This window comes from Vanellus vanellus (genome assembly GCF_965231255.1).
Source record: "Vanellus vanellus genome assembly, chromosome: 1".
Classification (NCBI taxonomy): Eukaryota; Metazoa; Chordata; class Aves; order Charadriiformes; family Charadriidae; genus Vanellus; species Vanellus vanellus.
The window spans coordinates 8,304,796-8,326,866 of NC_138905.1; the positions used below are offsets into that span (position 1 = coordinate 8,304,796).

Consider the following 22,071-nt stretch of genomic DNA (forward strand, 5'->3'; position numbering starts at 1 on the left):
TCTTTGGAGCCTGAGGTTTCTCAATGCCCTTTTTACCACTTGATGTCCAGGCTCCCACACAGTCCAGGTGCCCACACACAGGTATGTAGGTCCATTGGAGCTGCCCTGTGGGATTTTTTTTTTTCCTCTGCTATTCCAGAGGTCTGGAGGTGTCCTTCTGGTCCTGGATCACATCCACCAGATACAAGTGGATGGATACCTTGGATATCTTAAGGCATCTCAAGTGGAGCTGGACACCTATGACTAGGTCACCGAATCTCACCCACTGCACATTCCTCAACACCCTTAGTGGGAACTCATTTCTACCTAAAGCAGAAGCCTCCTGTTTGGACCATCTCTCAGCTCCACTGTGTAGATGTCCACTAATGGTAATAACATAAACCTGTACTGCACATACAGGTATCCTAATGGAGCGCCTGAATCTATGAGCTGCGTCTTATGGATCCCAGCTTCAGAGACTTAAAATGATCTCCGACAACTGATTTTTCAATTTTCTATAGATTTTATTCTTTTTCAGATGCAAATTTTTTTGAGGTTGGCCTAACAAGCAGTCATTTATTTTTTCCCAGTTTTTTACACTCTCTTTAAACAACATTAAATCTAACTCAACATTAAATCTTAAACAACGTTAAATCTAAATCAAACCAGAGGAGTGTCCAGGAAGCCCAAGAAGTTTTTGCGTACAGAACCAAAGTGTTCAAATCAATCCACTCATCATAGTTGCTGCTCCTCAAGTGCATCCTTAGCAGGCTGACAGCTAACCTCACCGTGCACACCGAGGGCCACAGGCACGTCGACTTACAAATCTGGACAGGGTGCTTCTGCCAAGAAAATATCATTGGAGGGGAGCAGATCTCGGGAGGAACGGAAGGGTGAAGTCCTCAATATCTCATCATGTCAAGCCAATTGCTCCAAAATGAGGTAAACTCCTTTACTGCAGAAAAACTGCAATTTGCCACAACAGCAGCAACTTTCCTATGACACAATGGAGCATCTTGCTGACTATCACTAGTACACGTATCTTACTGAGGGTGCCAGTGAATCTTGCCTCCTTTGGGAGTTTATATATGAAAATTCACCTTAAAACCACTGAAAAAATGCTGTTCTACATTCCTTGTTTACATTTCCAGTATTATTTCTCTGTTTCATACTTGTCAAGGTATCTTTTTTATAAAAAAAAAAAAAAACAAAACACCCCAAGAATCAAGTTAATCCTGACAGTATTTTCTATCAGGACCCACTCAGATTACTGTTTAATTCTAGCCAGAAAACAGTTTATACAGTACATTTCTCGGTAGCATTGTCTAAGAGTCAAAGCAGACAATCTTTCATAACTTGGCTGTCTGCCACGACAACTTTCCTGGTCCAGTTTCCATTTATTAATATTTATTTTCGCAGTTTTTTAGCCTCTTCACAGCATAATATAGTGTTACAAAGAGATTGAAAGTGTCATGAGAGACAAAGGGAACATTATGAAGACAAAAATGGCCCTAAATTTCCAAGCAAAATTCTATACTGTACGTAGCAAAAAATTGATGCAGTTGCATTTCTCAAGTAATACCATCAGTACTTACAGTCCCAAGTGTCATCATTTTATTTCAGCTGTAGAATATTGTTTGTAGAGACTCTAAAGAAGATTCTCTGGGGATTCTTTCCTCTGTTTATCTGATAATGTAAACTTCAAATAGGTTGGCAAACAGAACGAAGCTGAATCATCAAGATCTGCTGATCAGACTTCTTATTGGGCTTCAAGATCAGATATTTCTTCTCTACTTTTTCAAGTTCACACATTTTATCTGAATGAAGTTTATTCTCTTCTTAATTATTCATTGGGCCATCGCTTTTGTATGCATGTCCCAGTACACCAGACTAGCTAGGTTCCTTGTAAACCAGAGATCAGCTGAAGCCTGAGGACATATTTTGGACAGATAACGTTTTTATGAACAGGAAATACTGGAATTACTGGTTAAAAACTCTATTGCCTAAATTATTTGTAAGGCCAGACTGCGTTGCCATACTAATGTTGAGCCTTGTACTCCAGGAATAAATGTTAGAACTCAGATAGTGCTGCAAGTGATGCAGTTTGTTGCTTCTACAGGATCATACCCCTAAAAAAGTATGCCTGGAAGAGGCCAGGGACTGCACCCAGAAATCACCAAGGATGGATTCTTCTCCTTCAGCTTTCAGCCTGTACCTTGCATTCGCTTTATGGTAAACAGATGGAAAATGCATACTTCAAAGTCACAGTCTGTCCAGTTTCAGAATTCTACTTTCTCCAAACAGGCTGGTGCCCTGGCAATATCCATTTGCATTCTTTGGCCCTCATGGGAAAACAGATGACGAGACCACACGAACACAACCCTGTGTACCATTTCCCTATGCAGTGTCACGAGATGTTCATAGCCCAAACCCCGAACCAGCCAGGCAATTCCGTTCCCAGTTGTAGACCTGCTGGGGCACTGAAGATCAGATTTTCACCAAGGAATTAGAGTCCTATTTAAGCAAATGACAAAAAAAAAGAATTCTTATTTACGTCTTTATTTTAAACAGTACTCAGCAACTTCACACTCAGCAGAAAAACAAACAGAAAACATCTGCTGGAAGACTTGATGAAAGCCTGTATGAAAATGCAATTCAACAGAAAGAATTTACCTTTGGTTTTGCTTGTAACAGGTTATGAGGGTTCTTTTCTATGATGTTAGAGGCCTGATGTCTTGTCTTTCCCCCTCTAAAAATCTCTGGTTGCAAGGACAGGTAACAAAGGTAGTTCATACCATAAGTTTATAGGTGGACAGCTTGCTCTGGGTATGAGCATTTTAGGAGGTGCACAATGATTGTGCTGATCTTGTAATGTGAATAAATAATAAGGATCTGTGACAACTGCATAGTAAAATTCAGGACAGAAGTTCACAGCTAAATGTGCATGTTTATTATTTACTCTAAATTATAATTCTGTTTAAAAATGAAAGACTAGCTCATTTGCTGGTAAATTGCATTTTATTTCCACCAAATTTATGAGTCCTGAGCTGTTTGGATGGGGCTTAACATGACCCCAAAAAATCCTATATGCAACCTCCTTTCATTTGCTTTTGGTGTGGTACATAAAGTAGTCTCTTAATTTTAGAGAGCTTTTTCTTTGCGAATCAACATCATTAGCAATCAAAGAAACAGCTATGAGCATTGAGTGCAAATGTTTGAACTTCTATAATTTGCATGCCATTAATAAGCCGGCTGGCAGAGTTTGGTCATAAAGTTTTCTTTGAAAGTTGCTATCGCTGTTACAGCTTGAGCCATGGTAGCAACGGTGAGATGTCCGTTTCCAGCTAACGATGGATTTGGGGAGCTAGGAGTTGCACCTAGCATGGCGAATGGCAGCCTGGGGCTTGCCCGCTGCAGCGTGAACCTCTGCTCACACAAGTCTCCCTCGGTGAGGAGCCAGAGTCCAAATCCACTCCAGCAAGATCTCCCTTTTTCACTGTACGTTCAACTTTGTGCATAGGTCAGCTCCCCATTTTACTTCTCCTCTCTCTCATTATTGGATTAGTGGACTGCCAAAATACGTAGCACGCTGGAGACGTGCAAAGTGGTCCTGCAAAAAGGACATTGATGCTGTTTACAAAACCAGAAGATACTGAGAGGTGATGGCAACTGCCCAAGGGCATACAGAAAACGTACGGCAGTGCTTGAAACCAGGTCCTCAAAATTCAAGTATAGTATCCAGAGGTTTAGAAACCAAGGAGTAAGAACAAGCAGCTGTCATTGAATTATTGGTAGATTGCCTTGGGGAAGCAAAAGTAAAACACCTCGTACAGTACAGAGAGAGCCAGAGAGGAAAAAAAAATCAAACATCAAGTCAAACAAAACTAGTTGCCTTGGCTAGTCAGGTTTTCCCTATTTTCTACCTCTAAACGTCATAATCTGGATGGTTATCTTCACCATCTCAGTGAGTCGCAACAATCAGCAGCGTGACACCAACCAAACCGACAACTGGGGAAAACAACCCTGATCCCTTTGATTAAAAATAATCAATAATGCAGCGTGAAAGGCTTCAGCAGGTAGGAAGGGCTGATGGCTCTGGGGGCGCAATGGAAAAGGCCAAGTGAGCGAAACGCGGAGCTGCCTTCCCCTCCTCTCCCGCGGCTGCCGGTGGGTAGAGCGGGGACACGGCTGCGGCTCGCAGGCAAGCGCAATAACTCTGCCGAATATTGCAATCTATAGTTCACTGACCCCAAATGATTACTACACTCCTCTCATGCGTTCAGTAATTTTCTGTCCCGATTCAGCGGGATTCAAGAGGGTAACCCAAAGGAAACGGAACTCTTCATCCCTGCTTAGAAAAATGAATAAAAAGGTGTAATCACAGCCCCCTGCTTCCCCTCATAATTTTTTAATATGTCGTGTCGGAGAATTGGTTTTAAAACGTCTTTTAGGTCTAGCCACAAGAGGAGACACCTCTTTGATTCACTGTGAAATAGCCTTACCGTTAGAGAGGCAGTTAGAGGCAACATCTAAAAAGATCTGCCCGTGGACAACTTCAGCGCACACTTGTGCCCCAGCTCAGAAAGGTGCCATGGGACCGGATGAGCTTCTGACATCACTCTGGTGCTCCCGCACTTTGCAGAACCCCTAAAATCCCTGCCTTGGTCAAGCAACTAGCATGACATTAAGACAAAGACATTTCTACAAAAAGAATAAACCCACAGAAGAATGGAGAGCTCCAGAAATTTGCACAGGCTGAATTTTACTGGTGAAGGAAAATTCTATCCCCAAGATACCCCAAAACCTGTTTTTTTTTGTGAGGTTGTGGTGTTTTTTTTCTGTTTAAAATTGCCCATGTTGCTTTAAAACAAAACAATGTGATCAAATATGTGTTCTGAAGATGTGCCTGCCCCTGGCCACAGGCGTATCATGTTGCCTGTGCAAGAGGGACTTGGGAAGCAGTGACAACCCATCCTCACGCATGAGGCTCTGGATATATTTGCTGTGATATTTGGACCCCAGCCCACGTTTGAGCTCTGCTGTTCAGATCACTTCAGGCACACACAGTCACCTTTCTTGGCCGCCGCTCAGGCATTGGTGGCTCTTTGGTCCCCATGACCATCCCTTTCCATCGTGGAGTAGGACAGCAGAGGCTTTCTGGTGGAGCTCAGACCTGTGCACTCCAGTGTGTAAGCTACACCGAAATGCTAGGAACTCCTCGGTCTCTGGATGCAGAGGACTTCTCAGCTGCTGCTTTGTCCTCTAGGCTTGCTGGTCTCCCCACCTGTTCCAGTATGATCCCATAGGTACCAGTCAGCTGGCAGGCTACAAACACCACCACCCGCAAGCCAGCCCCCTAGCTTAGCCCAAGGCCAGAAAGCGACAGTGAATAGACTTTTAATTGTTCAAATATTCACTGCATGAAGCAAATTTTTATATGAATATTTCATACAGGCAATTTTTAGGTAAATTGCTACTCTCCACTGAATCTGCTCTATGCAGAAGGTGCCTCCTGTGCCGGTCACTAGAAATTATGCAAATAATACTGGTCTTCCCAACACAAGGTGGATAATTTATTTGCAGTTTAATATTATCTCCTGGTTTTGCTGCAGACAGAAGCATTCATGTTGTTGACACTGCAATCAAACGTATGCACGTGTTCCTCCAGCAGTCAGTAACAAAAGCGAAAAGGACTCAACATTTATAAGCATCAAAGACTGCCTACATACTTGAGACACATAAAAACGTTTGGCACAGTGCAAAATTTATAGCAAACCTTTTAGTGCAAGATGCATCACAGCAAAATCTTGATTTGACTAAGTGTTTGATATTCTCATGCAGCCATTACTGCTAACAGGAGGATTCATAAGTCACATTCCTTTAGTGTATGTAACTTTAAAGGGGACCATTCAGTTTGTATTTAAATCTTACTATAAATTTCCCTGGAGGAAAACCTGCAAAGGATGCAGTCATCCTTACCAGCCAAAGGAGACAAATGTCCAATTTACAATGTTCTAAAAGATTTGGACTCAAGGATGAGAAGGAAATATTACATTTTTTTCACTGTGTTTGCAAAGTTTCTGTTACAATAAAGCCCCTGCCTCCAACGAGAATCTAGGTGCCACACTAATGCAAACACAGTAGCAGGGCGGTAGCATATAGAGGTATGACTGGGAGTAAAGGAATAAGTTTTAGGTGATCCTGCTGATTAGCTGCATGTGGGGAGAGAGATAAGAGCAGTGAATTCCCAGCAGGAGGCTGACTTGTCTTTATAAGGGGGAAATAAAGTAAATCCGTCTAAAACTTCCACAGATGCCCCATTCTGTGCTAAAGATTTCGGCTTGCCTTCAAAACATGACAGTTCTATTTTCTTAGACGCTGGTATGAATAGTGCAGTAGGGAACGATAAGACCACCTTAACGGTTAGGGTTGAAGCAGCTGAGGTTACTGTTCCTCAGCTGACACCTAGGAGTTAAATTTTATCTGCTGCAAAGCGAAGGAAAATCAATCCGCCCAGACTGTCAAGGAAGAGTACAAAGAGCAGAAGGGGAGCATCCGCACGGCCGGCTACTGCATCTCAGCTGGGATGCAGGTGCCCCCTGCACTGGCCTGATCCCTTGGATGGCATAGGTCGCCCCACAGGCTGCCAGCCTGCCTTCCCTGTGAGCTTGATTTTCAGCTATAGTTATCTTGACTTCTGTCCTGTGGAGATGCCTTTCCCCACAGTTAGAAGAGGTTATTTTTAAGAATGACAGAGACCTCCTGGGACAAAAGAGAGATCAATTTCTGCTTCCCAGCAAAGCCCTTCATACTCCTAAGGGAAACTTCTGATGGGAAACATTCCCCAAAACCGGGGAACTTAATATTAATGTGTAGGAGCAAAAATAAAATTTGTTTCAGCAGTGGCCTGTATCTTGAGACGCTTTGCATTAGGTTTTAGAAGAGAATATTGACAAAACCCAACTTAACACAAAGAGGGATTTAAAGATCTAATACTACCTCCCTTGTACTCACCAATTTAGGACTCAGTACAGCTCGGACTCGCTGCTTACCAGCAGGACACCTTCAGATAATTTGATTCTGGCAATAACATAACACTTTTTCTAATCACGTCAGGCTTCCCCACCAGATGTTGTGCTCTGGAAGCCCTCGCTGTGGTTTCTCACACTGTGGTGCCTTTGTAAATGCTGCAGCTCATAGCTGCCACGTACAGCACTACATGATAAAAATTAAGACACTTTATGTGAAGCTTTGAACGCTTCTCCAAGGGGAAGCTGCCTTCTTATTTAGACTGGCAGAACCAGAAATGAATCTAATAAAGCTGTAGTGGAAGAGACGTGGAGGAGAGAAAACTTGTTTCCACCCACGAGGAGGTCCTCCCAGCCCACTGTCTGGAGAAACGAGGGACTAGTCCCTTAGGACTGCTCAGACGTTTTTGGAGATCCAATGGGAATCCCAAGCTGCAGTTTGTTGACACAGAAAATAAACTGAGCAGTGCTGCAGAGGGCCAGAACAATTTTAAAAGCTTCTGACAAATGTATATTGTCGACTGCAGGTGATGTTTTCAAAGGAATGAGGTGTCGTCACAGTTGATACCAGGCAGCTGCCATCTGAACAGCTAGTGGGTGCCAAGCAGCCAAGCACCAGCCAAGCACCCTCACACACATTGTTTTGTTTTCCATGGTGAGATTTTTGCCCCTGAAATAGTACATCTCCATGACTCATTCCACTAAGCCTGTGGAGACATGAGCTCTCAGGGGAGGTCCATATCTAAGTGCCCCAGAGCCCATTCCCCTCCTCCTGCCAGGACCACAAGGAAAGGAAGCAACCAGAAGGCAAATCTATCCACTGAACTGGTCTCCTGGTTCGGGACGCTGGGTGTCAGGAGTCCTGTGGTCCACATCCCTGCTCCCTTGATGGGTTATCCACTTTTCCCAGCACCTTTTTGATATGAACTCAAATGCACGGCAGGAGCTGTGCGCGGAGTCCCCCTGCATTCCCACGCCCAAACGGGTACTGCAGCCTCTCACCTCCGCGGCTATGGTGGCTTAGTCCTCTGTGCTACCGGAAGGAAAGCAGTTCCACATACTCGAGTCATTTTGGGAATTGAAAAGCTGATAAGTATCCGATAAAGATTAATTTTTATTTGAGTAAAGTTTAAATTTGTCATTGGAATTTAATTTTTAAGCATGTGAGTTAAACAGTGATAGAAAACTAATCTTTTTGACACTTTGCGTTAACAGGAACTGAACACTTAGGCCCGTCAGTGACCAATATACAAACCCATTTTCTCTATGGCTCATTTGTTTATCTGTAGTATAGTACAATTAAGAGACCAAGCCACGTGTCAGCCAACGGAGTAGCAGTGAGACGACGATGGTACTGAGTTAGCAGATGTACGTCACAGAGAGATGCTCAACCAGCTCCTCCCAAGATCTGGGATCTCAGCTTTCTGCTGCCTCAATATCTGTGCAAGTTTCCAGCTCCCTTTAGTCATAGTTCATTCCCCTATGCATATCCTTCTCTATCAGGCTGTCTTCTAATTTCTTGTGTGCTTCCCAACGTGATCCAGGCTCAGCCCGAGCACTGCATTACATGTGCTGAGAGACTGCAACGTTCCCCTCTGCAGGTCACCTTCTCAGTAAGTATAAACTAAACCTGAAGATGAACCTTTATGCAACAAGCATATCCAAAAGCTTGTTACACCAATCAGAGAAGGATACTGGAAATAAGAAAATAAAATAAACAAAATAAAATAAATAAAATAAAATAAAATAAAATAAAATAAAATAAAATAAAATAAAATAAAATAAAATCCACAAGAACACACAAGCAACAGTGTGAAGTTTCTCTCCTTCAGATGTTGTCATCTCTCCACTTTAAAGAGTGCAACTAGACCTCAACAAGAAGTTACATGGGTAAAATGAACCACACATTGTGCTGTAGTTGGATTTCGGTTGGCAATTATCGCAGAGCACCCACCATGGCTGTGACTAAACATCTGATGGAGAAAAGTAGTTTCTTTCCTACTTCAGATGTTTAACAGCATTAACATAGTCAGATTTACAGTCTCTCCTGGGTTGTCTGTTTTTCTTTAACTTGGTGGGTTTCTTCAAACAGCAATAAAGAGCTGAAAGAAAACCTGAACAGAACCAGCCTGATCTGTGGTGCAATGCACCCCGTTTCCTTAGATCTGACTCCATCTTCCCTCCCCAAATCATCCTCTGTGCTTTCCTGCTCCAGCATCCTTAGCCCCTGGCTTGGTCCTTTGCTTATGCTGCCACCTGAGATAGGTGCCATAACCATCAGCCATAATGTCCTTTAAGTAAGATTAGACCCTGAAATAGATACCCTGAAATACAAGAGCAAGTGTTCAGCCTTGGGAAGACACAGGGGATCGTTTTGGATTAAGCTGGTGCCACATAAAGGTAATGGCTTGCGAAAGGGGAACATGTTGCAATAAAATGGACCGTGGTTTCTCTGAGCACCCGGAGAGCTGACTTTTCCTGCGAGCCAGGCACTGGCTTAAGAAATGATTGCTCAAAACGTTACTTGCACTGAAGCCAGATTCAGGTTCTCTATGACCAATTTTTCTTTCCTTTGAAGCCAAACGCAAAGCCCTGGACAATCATTGCCACTTCATAGTGAGTTTAACTAATATGCTAAAAAGCTGCTTGTGTCAAAAAGAAGGGCAGCAATATAAAATAAAGCCACTAACCTCCTGCCATTGAAATTACTCATCACATTTGCTTTTGTTTCAGCATGAGCAGATTCAGGTCTAGAGTATTCTCAGAAGGAGAATCTTAGAAGACAGTCACGGGGTAAAATTAACACCTGTTGATTGATCAAGATTTTGGTAAAGTAGTGACAATACAAAAAAAAAAAAAAAAAGCACATCTCTCTTTTTCCATCTGTTCAGAATTAACCGCTGTGGTTTCTATCTCTGTTTTTTAAGTAGTCTTTTCCCTAGAGAAGATAGTTCCTTTGATGTTACAGTTGATCTTTTGGGTTTACTCTACATAAATATTTTGCCCTGAAGAAGGTTCCCATCTCTGCCAAAAAAAAGGAGGGAAAAACAAATCCAACACTTTTGCTTTAATCCTAGCTACACCTTAGATTTAAATCAGTGCACAAAGGTAACCAGATTTGGGATCAGCATTTTAAGTTTTCCTAACAAGCTTTCCTATATTAAGCCATGATTCTACAGGAATAAGCCACTCCTTTTGAAAACTTGTTTCTTACTCACTGGATTCCTGTAAAATTTTGGCTTAGCTAATTGTAAATTATCTTTTAATGAATTCACCTTCTGAGTATTAGGGAAGGTAGTGATACTTCTGGTAGGGAACACGTGAGGAGGAAAATTCTCACATGGGTATTTAGCATCATACTGTATAAACAATTACAGCATTCAATGTCTGCAGAAAATCAAGTGGCAAATCAGCAGTGAATATCAATTATACATCTGCTGCACCGCAGAGGCAGATGGCACTTTAATAGTACATCCGAAATATTATGGACAGTTTTCCCCATCCCAGCTTCATTGAAATAGTGGCTTTAGCACCTAAAAATATCATGGCAGGGTACTTATGCAATGACTCACTTAAGAATTCTTTTCGGTTTGAAAATAAATATTCCACCACTAAACCAATAACAGGCTCCAAGATTCATAGCTCATATGCAGCAACTGTGTGATCTTGATCTAGGTAAAAACTTTTATCGATGAAAAGCAATAAGGTGACCGTACGGGTCACACCACTCAGCTCAGAGTGTGAAATTGTCAAAGAGATTCAAGATCAATGAGCCAAATTGTTTTGATTGCATCTGTAGAAATTGGAAATGTCATGGAGATAAGTAGAGTAATATGGATTTACACTCTCCTCCCAGCTTGATCCTAAGAGAAGAAGATCAAATCTTTCTCTCTTGGACAGGAATGATTTTCTGCAGTGGGGGAATTTTTATGGAACTTAAACAGACTCAACTATGGCTACTGACCATGGACAAATCAATTGACACCAGCCTACAAATGAAAGAATGACTATGGCTACCCAGAAACAGTTGTGTTAATGCACAAATACCAGAAGCGTTGTGAATGCTTAATTAAAGATTATTAAAAATTAAAACTGTCTCCTCTCTTATTCAGAGATGACTATATTATTCTGTTTGCATAGGCTTAGGCAATTAAGCCACCCCTGCTTTATTATACATGGACAATAATGCAGATTTCGAATAGGATTTGTTCCTTACTCCTATTATGTACAAAACTGATGGGCTTTTCATTTCTTTGCATGGTCTTACAGTCTTAAAATGTCCAGTAACTCTCTGACATCAGTTTACATTTCATCATGCAAACGGGTGGCACTCATTTCCTCCTATCCTCCCCAAATATATTTGGGGCTAGCCACAACAGACACTTTTTTTTGCAATGTGAGCACAGATGCATTTTCTTGGGAGAAATGTAGGAAGTTGATGGCTGAAACCTGCATTTGGAAGTGGTATCTCAGGTAAATCTCCAAACAGAGACAAACCAAACAGGAACATTCAAAACAGGATCCATGTCCAAGACACCGGGCACCTCTGGACTTTGCAGCTAAGGTTTAATTCCTACTGGTGAATCAAAGCTCTCAGGGAAATTTCACATGGATGATTCTTTATTTAGCTCTTCAAATATGAATGGTGCATCCAAAAATGAGATACTCCCTACAACAGCCTAAGCGCTACCTGACCAAAGAAGTCTAGCAGTAAAACTTTGATGAAAGAATGGGTCAAAATATTCCCGCAATACAAAACCATTTGTGTTGGAACCAGTGTAGGCAGCACATTTAATTTTCTTTTTTCTTGCAAGGCAGTGGAGAGCAGAGGCTGCAGCTGATATTAGATACAGAGGAGGAAGAGACTTCAAGAGGAGCAATCCATCAGTAGAGGACTCTGAACAAATAAGCCTTTGCTTATATACTGCAGGAAGGATGGTGACAAAATGAGTTTCTATATCGATCAAGAGGGCAATACAGGTCTCTTCATACGGAATTATTTAACTCCTGACTCCAAAACAAAATTTCAAAGTGGGGAAAAAAAACCCCACTGTTAGGAACTTCAGCAAGTTACAAAACTTCCCTATCATTTTTCTTGTGCCATCACTGTATCTTTTGCTGCCTGTAATTTTGTCTATTTAGAGCTGAAGTGCTTCCTCTCAATCTCATTAAAGCCAGAAGTCTCAGAATACTGATTCAAGGACATTTGTCCATGTGAAATACTCACCCTATTTTAAACACATCATTAGAGAAAACAACATTCAACATAAAGCTGTATTTAATATAGTAAATAAGCACTATTGTTATTAATATCTTGTTACAGGAAGGTACTAAAAAAAAGTGCTTTCATTCTTTTGTTTTCATTAGCGCTTTCTTTGTCTTTAACTAAAAAATATGGAATTCTCAACCACACCAGTCTGCCAGGGGAGGAAATGCTATCAATCCTTCTTAGAACTGCCATTTTTTTAATTTTAGTTTTCAGTAGAAATATCACCCTGCTGCTCTGGGGACTCTGACCTACAGAGCAGTTTGAGGGACAGCACAAAAGCGAATCTGCCTATAGCTCCTGCTTGAGCTGGAAGTTACAATCCCCTCTAGAGGCTGTAGGATAACTAAAACTAAGGTTGTTTTTCATGAGAGGGTTGATTTTGGTCCATCACCAAAATCTTGGAAACTCAATCCAGGCCTGAGATATCAGGACACAAACACCACTGGCCCAACACGTAGCAACAACGGCCCCATTTGCCCCCCAGCCATGTGCCTAGTGGCCATGCCTTGCTGCTAAAGAAGTCAACACCAGGGATCGGTTGGGTTTCTACTCACTCGTCGTCCAGCCTCCTGGGACTGCCAGTAAGAACACAACCTGTGCCAATCCTTTGGGAAGGCGAACATTTTTGTCCATGTAAAGCCAGATGATCATCCTCACAAACACTTCAATTAACTGGTCGCTGTTTTAAAGAAAGTGGGCAAACTCTAATCCCCTGAAAATCAATGTACATGCAGAATAACTGAGAAGAGTCTTGGCTCCCAGATCTCTGAAATGAGACCAGAAGAGTGAAAATGGGGTTTTGAAAAGCTCATGCCAACTTTTTTCTATTACAATAGCTTATATAACTGCAGTAATAATGACCTTCACTAGACATTTCCTTGAGTACTAATGACCTGGGGTTAATGGCCCAAGGCATAGTTTTATGCAGTCAACTATCGCAGCCAGCAATTAATTACCAGGAAATACAATGTGCTTTGACCACTACGGCTCAATTAGCCTCATATTATTCAAAAATGAAAAACATTTCAATCTTATTTACTGTGAAGCTGTCGTGGATTTTACTTTTATATATTAGATTAAGAAAAGCTTAAACCTATATTAAGCCAAACATGTGTTATACAACACTCCTCCATTAACTTCACACAAATTATGGGGAGCCAAAGCTGAGTGTCTTGCAATATGAGGATCATCACAGCCTGCCCACAGATAGAAAAATATTGTGGAGCAAGGCTCTGTGTGAATTCTGCTTCTGCACTAACAAAACCACTGTAAAAATAATTTTCAGCTCTCTGGTGACCGTAAATGGATTGAGAGAAGGGAGGAGAGTGACGGACGCACTGCAGAGAGCAACACTTCATTGACAAGATGTGGGCAGCGTCTGTTGGGGTAAGGGCAGGAAGGGGAAGGTATATTCTGTTATTCCAAATTGCGTGGTGCCCCAATATCTCTGTAACTCTACAAAGAACATCAGGGTAGATTGTTCTTGCACCCAGCTTTATGGTCTCCCGGTTTTCTTCCATTCCTTACGTTTTATTATTTCAGCAAGGCTTTTGCAACATGCCCTGAAAGCAAAGCACTGTGGGCTCAAGTCTCATCGTTCCTGGTCAGTTGTTGGAATTTCAGCACCATCACTAGCTTTTTGGAGACCTGAAAAGGTAAAGCCAGGCACTAGAACTAGCACAAGGAAGTGCTGGCTTTAATTTGGGGATTACCAGCGCTAATCCCACGAAGGATGTGAAAAACTGATAAGATTTTATGTGCAGATCCATTCCTCTAAATAGGTTTCTGGCATTCACTATGGCTTTTGTTTCCATTAAATAGACAGACAATTCTCTGGGTCTTTTCATGTCTGGGATGCTTCTCGAGAGAGATCTGGTACTGGACTGCCTTCCATCAGGGCTTTGGAAATGCCACTTGGTCTCAGGCATTGCTGCTGGGCAAGCACGTGCTAACAGGGCTCTCAGTAGGACCACCTAATACAATATGAGACTTCAAAAAGGCACGCAGGACCCTCACCTCATGTGCTTTGAGAGTTTCAGCTTCAGGCCAATCCAAGAATTCATTTAAGCAAGAAAATTCATATGATAGAGTCATATAGGTTGGAAAGGACCTTTAAGATCACCGAATCCAACCATCATCATCATTTGAAGGTGGTGATGCGTTCAGGTTAGTATGATGCTCAGTGCCATTAAAACCTGTTTGTGAAATGACTGATTTCAACTTGCTCCTGAAAGTTTCTGTGCTTGTTGACATTTAAAAGCAGAGAAAATTAAGACGTGGGGGCAAAATGGATCCATCTGCCTGGAGGGGCACAGGGGAGATGTTCACCCAAGGTTTGTCAGTGGTGTTTGGGGCAGAAACGCCCATTCCCCAGCAGCATTTACAGTGGCTGTGGAGAGCCGGGGACAGCATGCCGGCTGGGGAGACCCCAAAACTAAGTCCATTCCCTCTGACTGGCCCTACATCCAGCTGGTGGCTTCTGTTTTCAGTGACACACATGAAATGAAGTGGCTATCACTGGTGCTGACTCTGCAGACTCTGTGGGCACCTGCAGAACCTACCACCTGAGCACAACAGCTATAGGTGCCAAATTACAAAAATCTTCATGGGATGTACCAAGGAAGGATCCACACGGGACGTTTGTACGTCTCTGAGCCCTGAAGTGCTAACCACATTGGCCTGCCAGGGGGCTGGATAGTTACCATGCTGAGAAGTTACAAGTACAGTAATTATGGAAGCATGACATTCATAACCAGAAGGCAAAGAACTGAAAAATTGCAATCACGCAATGTTACAAGTCCTTCCTATGTATTAGTAGGTATTCATAACCTTGCATTTTAATTGTGGCAATTACAGCATTTTTAACTTTTTGTTTTGGTTTAGGGATATCAGTCAAGTTTTCCAATGCATTTTATTTTAAAAAGTCAGAATGACGTTATTCTTTTATATATTGTCAAAAGGAGTTGTCAAATTTAGTGATCTTTTCAATCTGTTAATATGTTACTTTCCTCCTAATTGTAGAAAGGCTCCAATTAATCATAATGATCATTTACTCAAGTCCCCACTAATTCTCTTCTACAAATAGCAACGGTCTACAGCATCATAAAAACCAAAAAATCAATGGCCACATCTCTGATGAGATAATTTTATCAGTCATTCAGAATGCGCAGCTGGAATAAAAGGCACAAGCCATATTCATAATAATAATAAAAAAAAAGATAATAAACCAGTAATCTCTCTTACTCCTGTTTTAGAGCGTAGTAATAAATGGGAGGATTCAGATGTGCAAACATTATGGTCTGCTTCTTCTACAGCACGTTCATGCAGTGGGACGAGGAACAGAAAATTGATGGCATGCACCGGAGCAGAATTGAAGGGATAACGATTTTGTAGTCCTGCAGCTCAGATAGGTAAAAGGTGACATCCACCACAGGGAAGCCAAGAGCAATCCCAGGGAGTGTTTAATCTCGTTCAGCTGAATTAAATCACCGTGTTTGAAGTCTTACTGCATGTTTACGGAGGCATAGAGTAAAGTTCAGATACAATTCAGTGCTACAGGGAAACTTATCAACCAGAAATAGCTAAGCTCTGGGTCCACGGTAGCAAGCAGCCACGAAGCACCGAGCAGGAATTTGCTACTCTCATCCCATCCTCCAAAAGAGTGACCAGCACAGCTCAGCTATTTGCTGCTTGTGAAGCCCATTAGCAAATTACTGCCTGGCTGGAGCAAGGAAGGAGCCGGGGAGGAAGGGAGATTCCTGCCGACACGGCTCCTCCTGGTAAACTTCGGGTGCCACGGCGCATCCTTGTCTCCCACCCAGACCTTCTGGGAAGGCTGTGGGTGAAGCCCACACACCTGCACGGTGGAAATATCTGCAAAAGGAGCACAGAGAGAGCTGCATAATCACCTCCCCTCACTGTTCAAGTATCCCCACAGACCTCATTTTGGGCACGAAGCTGAAGAGGGCCAGATGTCAGCAGAGCAGCCGATTCCCGGGGGAAGGCGTTACTCATTCCCAAGCACTGCTGCTTACGCCCAGACCCGTGCATGGGTCACGCACTGCTGACACGTCTCACCGCTTCAGCATCAGATGAGAGCTGCGTTAAACCCTACCCCGTGCAATGGCAAGAAACGGGTGGGTTTTGTTTTTGTGGAAGGAGCGTGCCAAGCGTAGCTTGCCTTCCAGGTCAACGTGGTCTGTAGACAAGGTCGCAGCAAGGAGGTTTGAATGTCAACGGCTTCTGCATACTGTCAACATAGGGATAATTTAAGCCTGAGATGAGAGAGGCAGAAAATTACCTCATCCTTTCACTGTAACCTTGCTGCTCCCAAAGGCTTTAATACGATCCTCCAAGCCGAGCTGTGCTGCTGCAATCTGTCCAGAGGTTTGAGTGGGACAGAACACAGCTTTATGGTGTGTGGGGGGGTCAGTCCTAGGTTGAAATGGGGCTTAGAAGCTCTCTATCTTTTAAGTTAGTTACCAAATTTGCCTTCAAGTGGTCAGGCTTCAGCCATAAAAACTTAGCAGTCAAACCTGTGAAACAGTTTATGAAATATCCAGAACATTGTCAAGTCCAACACCTCAGGAGCCAACCAAGCAGGGCATGGCCCTCATAGCATTTAGTAAGGATACAGTTAAATCTCTGAGCGTGTTTTAAGGGCGATCCTACAGAGTCCGGTGCTACATTTCAGAAGAATTATCAGATCGAGGAGTTTCACATTGTTTTGAGGACTCCAGTGTAGCTTTGCTTCAGGGATGGAAGGATGATTCAGGAGAACCCTCTTTAAAAGGAGGACTGGAAGCACAGCAGCAAACTGGAATTTTCAGTGGACAGTGACACTCAGATGCCAATTATTTATGTTAAGGTTTAGAAATGGAGCGGTTTTCACAAGTCCTCCTGTTGCAGGTGTCTGCCTTGGACATCCATTGCAATGCCTTCAACCCAGTAGAACAAGGAAACAGTAAGGCCGACAGCCCCGATGGTGGGCTGGGTGGCCAATTTCTCACTCTTCAGTCTGGGCATTGTGAAGACCATGGTCTGAGTTAATGCTCCAAATCCCCTGTTGGCAGCCTTTTCCCCCTTGAACTATAGAGGTAACTGAGTCCTATGTAGTGAGGGTCACCTAGGATATCTCACATCCACGTCTATTCCAACCTCAGCTTTGAATGCAACTCAGACACAAAATAATGAATTTTAGAGTGTGAAAACATCACACAGTCCCCTAAAATGAAAGATGCTCCTCCGAACACAAGCAGTTACCATTAATTTGCAAGTGTACTTGTTTTCTAAATGGTACATTGTTTTTTCTTCAAGAAAATAATTTATATATACAGCCGAGAGAGCAAAGCTGGATGATAAAACAGTAAATCTTCAATTTGACGGAGGGGTGAGACGAGCTAGCTTTTCTGGAAACAGAAAACCATGCTCCTCTTCCCTACCATTTTAAGATCAGTTTGGATTAATTGGTATACACTGAGCTGTATACCTTGCTCAACTGAACCTCCATTGCCATTTAACACAGATTAATTAGTGCTAATGTTATGACCTATGGTAGTTTGAAGGTCAAGTCCCTAAGATCTATTTTCATGAGACGCAGTAATGCTGTCTCAAGAGACACCAGGTATCATAACTTATTGTGCTGTTAAAATCTGTACAATCAATACATCTGCAGCTTTAAAATTTTACAATATATTAATAAGATAGACATAAAATCCTACCGGTATTGCACTTACTCCCATCAACATTAATGATCTTCAAACAGCAGGTGTTATCATTCCTAACAAGACATCGTATTTGCTATTTCATGCTTAGATACTCCCTCCCCTTGGTCCATAGAAGCTGAGGAAGCTCTGTTTTAATGATTTGATAATGCTACAGGCAGAGCCACTTTGGGCACAGTTCAAGCCCAATTTCCTCCATGCTGAACCAGGCAACATCCCTCATCCGCTGTCATCTCTGGAGCAAGGTAAAGGCAGGAATCCTACAGACCAGGCACAATCCAGAGCCATTTGTAATACAAGTCATTTACCAGGATGGACAAGTTGCAGTTATATTTGCAGATTGCAGTCTGTGTATGAAAACAGTATCTTTATGTTAAGAAAATATGTGTTTAAGACTGAAATTTTCCTTCATTGAACCTTTTCCCTGGCCTGGGAGAAAAAAGAGAAAACAAAAAAAAATCACTAAAACCGGGGGAAAATAAACCCCACCTGAATATTAAACTGTCTAGAAAACAAGACCAAAATAAAACCAGATACAATCTAGATCAATTCATTGGATATGGTCAATATTTTTTCACTAAACTGAAGTAGGTCCTGTCCACCTAAGGCTGCAGGTTTGATGAGACCCTCCGGTGTGCTAATGGTTTCACGGGCAATGTGCAACTCCCCGCTGACCTGCCGTCTGGAAGCTGCTTCAGACCATGTCAACTCCATGTCCTGGGTAGCATTTACCAGGCCCAGGTAAATCATTGTGAGCTGGCATCACAGCTGGCCCCCAGAAATGCCACACAGTCCCACGTGCAGCTTTCTCTGCTGGGTCATACTGATGCTAGATACCCACGTCCTACAGATTGTCCTTCTATAGGAAGGAAACCCCATGCCCTGGAGATGCCCATCTTTCTTAATTGACCAGAAAGGAGTTTGGGATGAGCAAACTCCTAATTTGGGTTACTCAATTCAGTGCATCAAACCCCAGGGAAGTCAATTAATGTCTCTGTACCTTGGTTTCTTTACCTGCAACACAAAGTGCTTTGAGGTACCCCACTGAGAAGGAGATATTTTCAGACCGAGTATGATGCAGCACTGCCAAATGCTGATAATGATCAGGTCTTATAAAACGTGGATGGTTGGATGCACAGTGTGCATCCTATTGCAGGGGAAATGCAGTACTGAAATACTCCTCATTGCTAAAAGAAAACTCCTTCAATGGAGAAAGCCAATCAAAGTATTAAAAGCTACTTCTGTGGTCTTCCCGAAGAAATCTAATCCTGTAATCTCTGGAGGGCGGCAGTTTAAGAAGAGAAGCCATTATAGCTGCTCATTGCGGGATGAATTATGCAAGAATTTATTATTGATTCAAGGGCAGCCTGCTCAAGCATGCAATCAAAGCCACGGCAGAGCGGAGGGGAAAGGATGAGGTTTCTATAGTTAACTAAACTGATTCACGACCCAAGAAAAAGCTAAGGAAAAAGAAGCAGTTGGCAAAAAGTGGAGCTTTTCACATATCAAATCACTTTTGCCACACCCATAACCAGATTCCAGTACCAGACCATCCCAGAGCAGAGTCTGAAGAGTTACACGAGTCCTCTCACAACCCAGAAACACATGCCCACTACCAGCCCCACACATCCATGGGGTCAAAGGTAGGGAGCCCTTTGGCTGTGGACCCCAAACCCAGTCCATCCCATCCACACAGGGCTGGGAGACCACAACAATCCTGCCCTGGGCTATGCCCGAAGTGAGGAGGCCAAAGGGGTCCAGGCTATGGACCAAAGCTGTTAGAAACACTTGACCAACCTCAAAACGACAAGTGGGGCAAGGCCGTGTAGCTGCAGAAAGCCGTGTTTTAAGAGAGAAAAATTGTGGGCTGCTTGGCACTGTACCAGAGTTTGACAAGGTCTGTTCAAGGAGTACAGAGGTGGGGGAAGGAGAGGTTTAACTTTAGAATTAAGAGGGTGGTGAAACCAAAAGCATGTACAGCCCAAGCAATGACACAGGGGTGACAGGCCCCCATCAATTTACCTTTGGAAGAGAAATAGAAAGAGGCCATTTAAAAAGCCAAGAAGGCTGGAGGTAAGCAAGAGGAAATAAAATGAGCTTACACAGCAAGTCAGTCACTGGCAAACGTAAAACAAACCATGCGGAGGCTTAATAGCATGTTTAACGTTTTGAGTAATGGACATAAAATTTGCTTTTCTCAACTTGACCTTTGTTAACAACCTTAGGCACTACGGGGCTATCACCCTGCAGTGTTCCCTTTACTAAACTCATCACATCTCTGAGCGGTAGGGACCACTTCCTAATACAATCAGAAGAGAGATCAGCAATAATAATTATATAAATATATATATAACGCATATACATTTATGCATTCACACACACACACGTACACACACACATGCTCTTTGCTTATAACAAATCTCCAGTGGAAACATTAACATGACATTTAGGCAGAAAAACATCCAGCAGAGATCTTAGACTATAACCATCCTTGATGCTGCTGCATAGAAAATGGCAAAAAGAGTAGGAGAGAGGAAAAAAAAATCAGTAAAGCTAAAAAACCTCTCTAATACCCCACCAAAAGGGTTTATTTTAATTGCAGCAGGACAGTGGCATGTTTCTGGACTCAGCCACGTGTTTTGCTGAATAATCTTCTTTAAAATATTATAAATATGCAGAACTTTGAGAAGTAGGTCAGTGGCTCAACACGTTGTAGCAAATAGCTCAGATAAATACGAGTCATTAGCCCGTGGTCTGCAGTCAGTAGCAGGTCTGACACACTCTGCAGCCAGGCGAATGGCGATTCACTGCATTGGAGGACCATTCCCCAAATGACACAGCATCGGAGTACCTGGTCACAGCTAACAACATGCCCCTCAGCCAACAGAGAAATCAAGCTCTCCCTCTCATCATTTAAGTTGTCTCGCAGTCAGCGAGGGCAAAAGCAGGAGAAAGCAGAAGGACGTGAGAATTCGAGACACCGACGTAATGAACAAAATGAAAAACTACAGCTCAGGATAAACCCCGAACGCAAGTGTCAGCTCTGTCGGAAAGGTGACTTCAAAATCCTGCCGTGGCTGCCGAGCTTTGAACCTTGGTCCAGATGCATTAAAACCCATCACGGGAGGAAAGTCTCCATGCAAGCACCACATGAGCCCTTTGCAAAGTTCCCCGGGACCCGTACAAGCCAAGCGGCGACTCATGCAAAATCCTCCCGTGGATTTGGTGCCCTGAATCCCTGTGGTGCAGCTCCCCTCGTTCCCCCACACCCCCTCCTTCCCGAACGGATTTCAGCAAGCACTTACCATCAGCAAGCTCAGAGCAGATTCGGGAGCACGCTGCACAGCCATCTCCTCTCTTCCTACATACAAATCCTCCCCACGACTCGGTCAGCCCTCGGCCCTCCGTCACGGCAAAGCATCCACAGAGCCCACAGCTAACTGCAGGGAGAGAAACCCCAAATCAGGGTCGGAGAGCATTTGCAAGAGGAGGAGAGGATGGATGAGGGGGTGGGGAGGAGAGGAGGGAAGGAAATAACCTTCTCAGCCAGGGAAAGAAGCTTAAGCTAGGCCAAATTTTACACTAGAGAGAGGAGGGAAATGAAATGGAGAGCCTGCTGGAGAAACAAGATATCGGGAACTGCAGGATATTTAAAGCTCAGGCGCACGCCGCCACAGTGAGTAGCAGCAACAGAGGACGTGTATCAAGCACCTACGTGACAGGTTAGGTCCAAGCCATCCTCCCCCTGCCCCAGCATGCGGACTATAATTAATTGCTTTTAATTGCCACTCTCCTTCCTCCGCCTAAATAAATGCCGAGGTTGCGTAAAACTGCCATGCCCCTGACTCTGCGTCTTCCTCCCTGCCCTGGCGATGCTAGCGCAGAAACAACGTCAAATATCGCAACGTACCGCTTCCAACAGGGTCAAACCTCTTCTCTGTTCCCGCAAAGCCCTGCTTCGCCTGCTTTTGAAAGCAGACGCCTGCATAATACAGACATGAGCAACGCGTGAGAGGAGCCAGAAGCGGGAAGCACCCGGCGTTCACTTGAGAGCAACAATTACCTTTATCAT

At 43.2% G+C, this 22,071-nt stretch overlaps 1 protein-coding gene across 1 annotated transcript in view; it reads right to left on the bottom strand.

Annotated features, from left to right (window-relative positions):
* Positions 1 to 21,349, bottom strand: part of FRMD4A (FERM domain containing 4A) — a gene marked incomplete at both ends in the record, with an annotated part of 383,738 nt that extends 362,389 nt beyond the window's left edge. Inside the window, one exon of the mRNA XM_082485576.1 lies at positions 21,305 to 21,349. Coding sequence (XP_082341702.1) covers positions 21,305 to 21,349 — 45 coding nt within the window. The remainder of the gene's footprint in view (positions 1 to 21,304) is intronic.
* Positions 21,350 to 22,071: the final 722 nt, after the last annotated feature.